The sequence below is a fragment of the Gavialis gangeticus genome, unplaced genomic scaffold (genome assembly GCF_001723915.1).
Source record: "Gavialis gangeticus isolate Ggan-Ray unplaced genomic scaffold, GavGan_comp1, whole genome shotgun sequence".
Taxonomy (NCBI): Eukaryota; Metazoa; Chordata; order Crocodylia; family Gavialidae; genus Gavialis; species Gavialis gangeticus.
Window position 1 is genome coordinate 9,217,712 of NW_017729009.1, and position 4,449 is coordinate 9,222,160.

At 68.7% G+C, this 4,449-nt stretch overlaps 2 protein-coding genes across 2 annotated transcripts in view; one reads left to right on the forward strand and one right to left on the reverse strand.

Annotated features, from left to right (window-relative positions):
* The first annotated feature begins 15 nt into the window (after positions 1 to 15).
* Positions 16 to 2,506, forward strand: ACOT8 (acyl-CoA thioesterase 8). Its single transcript, XM_019509926.1, has 5 exons — positions 16 to 381; positions 489 to 714; positions 1,344 to 1,501; positions 1,825 to 2,016; positions 2,130 to 2,506. The coding sequence occupies exons 1-5, from the start codon at positions 90 to 92 to the stop codon at positions 2,246 to 2,248; spliced, it is 987 nt and encodes a 328-aa protein (XP_019365471.1). The 5' UTR covers positions 16 to 89; the 3' UTR covers positions 2,249 to 2,506.
* Positions 2,400 to 4,449, reverse strand: part of SNX21 (sorting nexin family member 21) — a 3,004-nt gene continuing 954 nt past the window's right edge. The window contains exons 2-3 of the mRNA XM_019509740.1: positions 4,236 to 4,447; positions 2,400 to 3,971 (exon numbers count right to left, since the gene is read on the reverse strand). Of these exons, the coding sequence (XP_019365285.1) occupies positions 3,300 to 3,971; positions 4,236 to 4,447 (884 nt within the window). The 3' untranslated portion in view covers positions 2,400 to 3,299. The remainder of the gene's footprint in view (positions 3,972 to 4,235; positions 4,448 to 4,449) is intronic.

Consider the following 4,449-nt stretch of genomic DNA (forward strand, 5'->3'; position numbering starts at 1 on the left):
CATCCTGGGACAAGCCCCTGGAAGCCCCTCCCTCAAAAGCCCCGCCCTCATCGTGGGATGCCCCTTGGAGGCCCTGCCCCCACCCTGGAATGACCTGCCTCCATCCTGGGATGACCCCTGGAAGCCCCACCCCCAGCCTGGGATGCCGCCTCCATCCTGGGATGACCCCTGGAAGCCCCGCCCCTGTGCTGGGAAGCCACACCCCCACCCTGGAATGTGGGGCGCTGAGGCTGTGTCCCTGCAGGGGGCGGCACTACTGGGTGCCGGTGACGCGGCGGCTGTTCGGGGGGCAGATCGTGGGGCAGGCGCTGGTGGCGGCGGCGCGGGCAGTGAGCGAGGACGTACACGTGCACTCCCTGCACTGCTACTTCGTGCGTGCCGGTAAGAGCTGGGGCCTCGGCCTCAGTTTGCCCAGCTGGGGAATGGGGGTGCAGGGCGGGCGCCCCAGCGCCAGGCCCCTCAGGGTGACGTGGTTGCTCTCGGGGCAGGGGACCCCGGCGTGCCGGTACTGTACCAGGTGGAGCGCACCCGCACCGGGAGGAGCTTCTCGGTGCGCTCTGTGAAGGCCGTGCAGCACGGAAAGCCCATCCTCATCTGCCAGGCCTCCTTCCAGCGGGCCCAGCCCAGCCCCGTGCAGCACCAGTTTGCCATGCCCGCCGTGCCAGCCCCCGAGGAGCTGCTGACGCGGGACGAGCTCATCCACAAGTACTTGCAGTGAGTGCGCGGGTGCAGCGGGACGGGTGCTGGGGACCCCTTGTGCCCTCACGTGCAGCTGGCAGAAGCGAGGCGTCAGTACTGCGGCGGGGGCCGGCCCAGTGTGACAGAGCCCTGTGCCCCCTGAGAGGTGAGCCCCGATGACAGGACCCCCCATTTAGACATGTCCGCCCCCAGCTGCAGTAATTAGGGGAAGGCGCCGTGGACCCGGGAAGGCAGAACATGAAACAGGCCGAGGACAAACAGTTCCTCCTCACGCTTCGCTCTTGCCCGGCCAGGGCTTACTTCTCCCTCCGCGGCCAGCGGGAATCCCTGCGGTTGCAGCAGCGAACGACCCCTCTTCCCCGAGGCCTCGGCTTCTCTGCTGCTCTCAGCAGGTTCCTCCCCCACTGCTGCACTGCAGCACCTGTGTGGGATGCCCCCGTCTCCCTGTACTGGGGTTCGTGCCAGCAGGCTGCAGGCCATGGCCCCAGCCAGAGCTCTGCTCTGGGCCCTGGCACCGCAGCCTGGGGTCTTGCTCACAAAGGTCGTGGGAGGGGAGCGAGGGCCCCGGCAGGGCAGGGCAGGGCTGCAGCTGACACCCCTGTGGGGACCGAGCTCTGGGACCATTCCCGTGTCTTGTCTTGGAGGGATCCCAACTTGGTGGAGAAGTACCGGCAGGGGCTCAACAAGATGCTGGCGCAGAACGTGCCCATTGAGATCAAGCCCGTGAACCCGCCGGACGTGTTCCACTGGCAGCCGCAGGAGCCCAAGCAGCTGTTCTGGGTGCGGGCGCGCGGCTACATCGGTGAGTCGTGCCTGGGGCTGGGCCGAAGCTGTTCCTTGGCCCCACTCCATGAGCGCTGCCAGCACCAGAGCAAGCAGAGAGCATCAGCCCAGAGCCCTCACTATCCCCGAGGCCAGGGAAGGGCTGAGTCAGCCAATACCAGCTTCCAGGCATAGCGGGCGAGCATGGCAGTGGGACCACAGGAGGGGCCAGTGGTCAGGGCCGCTGCTCTGGCACGTCCTGCAGGCACCCTAGGAACTCGGCTCCACGCCCCACCCCCTCAGAGCACGATGGCTTACGTCCCACGGGCCCCTGGCCCCGTGCTCTAAGCCACTACCTTGCAGGGGAGGGTGACATGAAGCTGCACTGCTGCGTTGCTGCCTACATCTCCGACTATGCCTTCCTGGGCACTGCCCTGCTCCCGCACCGGCAGCACACGGTCGAATTCATGGTCTCCCTGGACCACTCCATGTGGTTCCATGCGCCCTTCCGAGCCGACCACTGGATGCTCTACGAGTGCGAGAGCCCCTGGGCCGGTGAGTGCAGGAAGCCATGGTTCCCCCCAGCCCTGCAGTGCTGAGGCAGGTCCGCCCACATCCTTGGGGGAGCTGAGGGGCTCCCAGGTAACAGTTGTCCCTTGTCTCGGCAGGTGGGAGCCGAGGGCTGGTGCATGGACGGCTGTGGCGCAGGGACGGGGTCCTGGCTGTCACCTGCGCACAGGAAGGAGTCATCAGGGTGGCGGAGACCCCGATCGAGAGCAAGCTGTAGCTGCCCCCGCAGAAAGGCCGCCCTGTCTGGAAGCGGGCACGGGCTTGCTGCGGAGCCTGGGCAGCAGCGGAGGGCTGGAGCCAGCTGGATCTCCGTGCTGCTGGGAGGTGGTGGCACAGCAGGTGCAGGCTGGGGGCAGGCAGACGCAGGCTGCGGTTACGTCACGTTTATTGAGGGTTTGTTACACACTGGACTGGCAGCTGCTGTCTCTGCCTTGCTTCCCCTTCCCCCCTCCCCCCCAATAAAGCAGCTGTGGCAGCTCCCGCAGAGTCTGTACCTTGTGCCCGGCTGTGCCCAGCGGGGCAGTGTCCCCAGCACAGTCGCAGGGGCCTTGGGGGGGGGGGGTGGCATGGGGAGATCCTGGCTGGGGGCTGCTCTGCCCTGGCCGCTGCTGAGCGCCTCTTGCAGGGCTCCTTGGCTGGGGGCTGTTGGTGCAGAGTGCACGCTGCTTCCCTTTCTCAGTTCTGTTCCCACCCTGCATCCAGCGCTGCCCCGGCTGCATAGCCACCCGCCAGCTATGTGGGGCTGGGCTGGGCTTGAGGGGTCCGTGCGTGGCTTGCAGAGCCTGGCAGGCCCCCGGGGTGGAGGAGGACTCCTACCTAAGCAGGGGCAAATGTGCAGGACTGGCAATCAGCCAATAGGAGGGCAGCTGCCCTGGGGCTGTTAGCCAGGGATCTGCCCCACGGAGGGGTGAGGGAGGGGAGGGTTGGTGTGCACAGACTCAGCAGAGTCCTTGTCCCTTCTCCTACCAAGACTTCAAGTACGGTTCAAAGCCCCGGGCCTGGCCGGAGCTGTGCAGGCCTGTCTGCCTGGCACCAGAACATCCAGGCTAGAGCCTCCTCGCTCCCAGCAGCGCCCGCTGGGGAGTTCTGGCAGCCCCGAGCACAGGGAACGAGCCCTTGGGCCAGCCGCCGAGGGGCTTCTCCCAGGAACCCAGCAGCGGCACGCCGGCCACGTTCTCCGGCAGGCCCGGGCCTGGGGCCAGCCAGGCGGCCTCCGGCCACGCCGCCTTCTCCGTCCCGAGCACACCTGCCGCTGCGGCCCCCCGGCCTCAGTCCAGCGCCTCCTTGACGAGGAACTCCTTCAGGGAGGGCTGCTGGTCCAGCACCACCCCCGCCTCCTGCAGGGCCTGCAGCCGGGCCTCCGACCGGCGCTTGTCCTTGCCCACCCTCCAGGACAGGTGCACGTGGGCCTGGAGGAAGGGCCCCAGCAGCGGGTGGCCGTGCTGGGTCTCCAGCAGCTGCAGGGCCTGCTCGCAGTGGTGGTGCGCCTCGCCTAGCTGGTCCAGCTCCTGCTGGCACACGGCCAGGCCGGCCAGCGTGAGCAGGAAGCGGCCCGAGCTGCAGACGGCCAGCTTGTCTTGCAGCCGGTAGGCGTTGCTCCAGGCGGCCAGGGCCTCGCGGTACATGCCGCTGCAGGTGAGGCGCTGCGCAGTCTGCAGGTCGCGCAGGAAGAAGAACTCCAGGAAGGCGGGGCAGCGCCGCACCTCGGCCATGGCGTGCAGGTGGGACAGGAACTGCTCGAAGGCGCGGCTGCGCTTGGCGATGGTCTCGGCCGTGAAGTTGCGCCGCAGCCGCTTGCGGGGGAAGGCCACGCCTGCCAGGTCGCTGCCGAACTGCCCGCGCAGGCGCCGGTTCAGGCGCTCGAAGTCCGAGTAGCGCCGGGCGATGACGGCGGGCGCCTTGTCGAACTGGCCCGAGCGGATCAGGTAGATGGTGTAGAGCTGCGGGAGAGCGGAGCGGGGGCGTGAGGGCCAGCACCCCTGCAGCAGGCCGGGCTAGGCCGCAGGCCCCGGAGGGGTGCGCCAAGCAGGCGGGGCGGCAGCAGCCGGACCCAGCGGCGATAGTTACCTGAGGCTCGTCTGAGCCGCCGGCACCGTCCCAGCAGCACAGGGAGAGACAGAGACAAGAGTCAGCGCCAGGCCCTGCCCTGCCCTGCCCTGCCCTGGCCGGCTGCTCCCCGAGCCCCCTGCCCCGGGCGCACTCACCACGTATTTGGAGGAGCGGTCGCTGACCACGCTGGCGCTGGTGACCTCGAAGAGCAGGCGCTGGGGCGCCAGGGAGCTGCGCGACCTCCGCCACAGGTCCTGGAGCTGGCGTGTCAGCAGGCTGCTGCCCGGGCGCTCGCTCCAGCCTGCACCGGGCAAAGGCAGCTGTTGCCCGCACCTGCCAGCAGCCCCGCCGGCCTCTGCCCGGCCACCT

What these genes read in the sequence shown, in the direction of transcription:
- ACOT8 (XM_019509926.1), top strand. Translation starts at nt 90, where the DNA reads ATGACCTGCCTCCATCCTGGGATGACCCCTGGAAGCCCCACCCCCAGC. An exon ending in GCGGGCGCGCGGCTACATCG is followed by an intron (nt 1,502 to 1,824) that starts GTGAGTCGTGCC and finishes ACTACCTTGCAG; the next exon opens with GGGAGGGTGACATGAAGCTG. An exon ending in GTGCGAGAGCCCCTGGGCCG is followed by an intron (nt 2,017 to 2,129) that starts GTGAGTGCAGGA and finishes TTGTCTCGGCAG; the next exon opens with GTGGGAGCCGAGGGCTGGTG.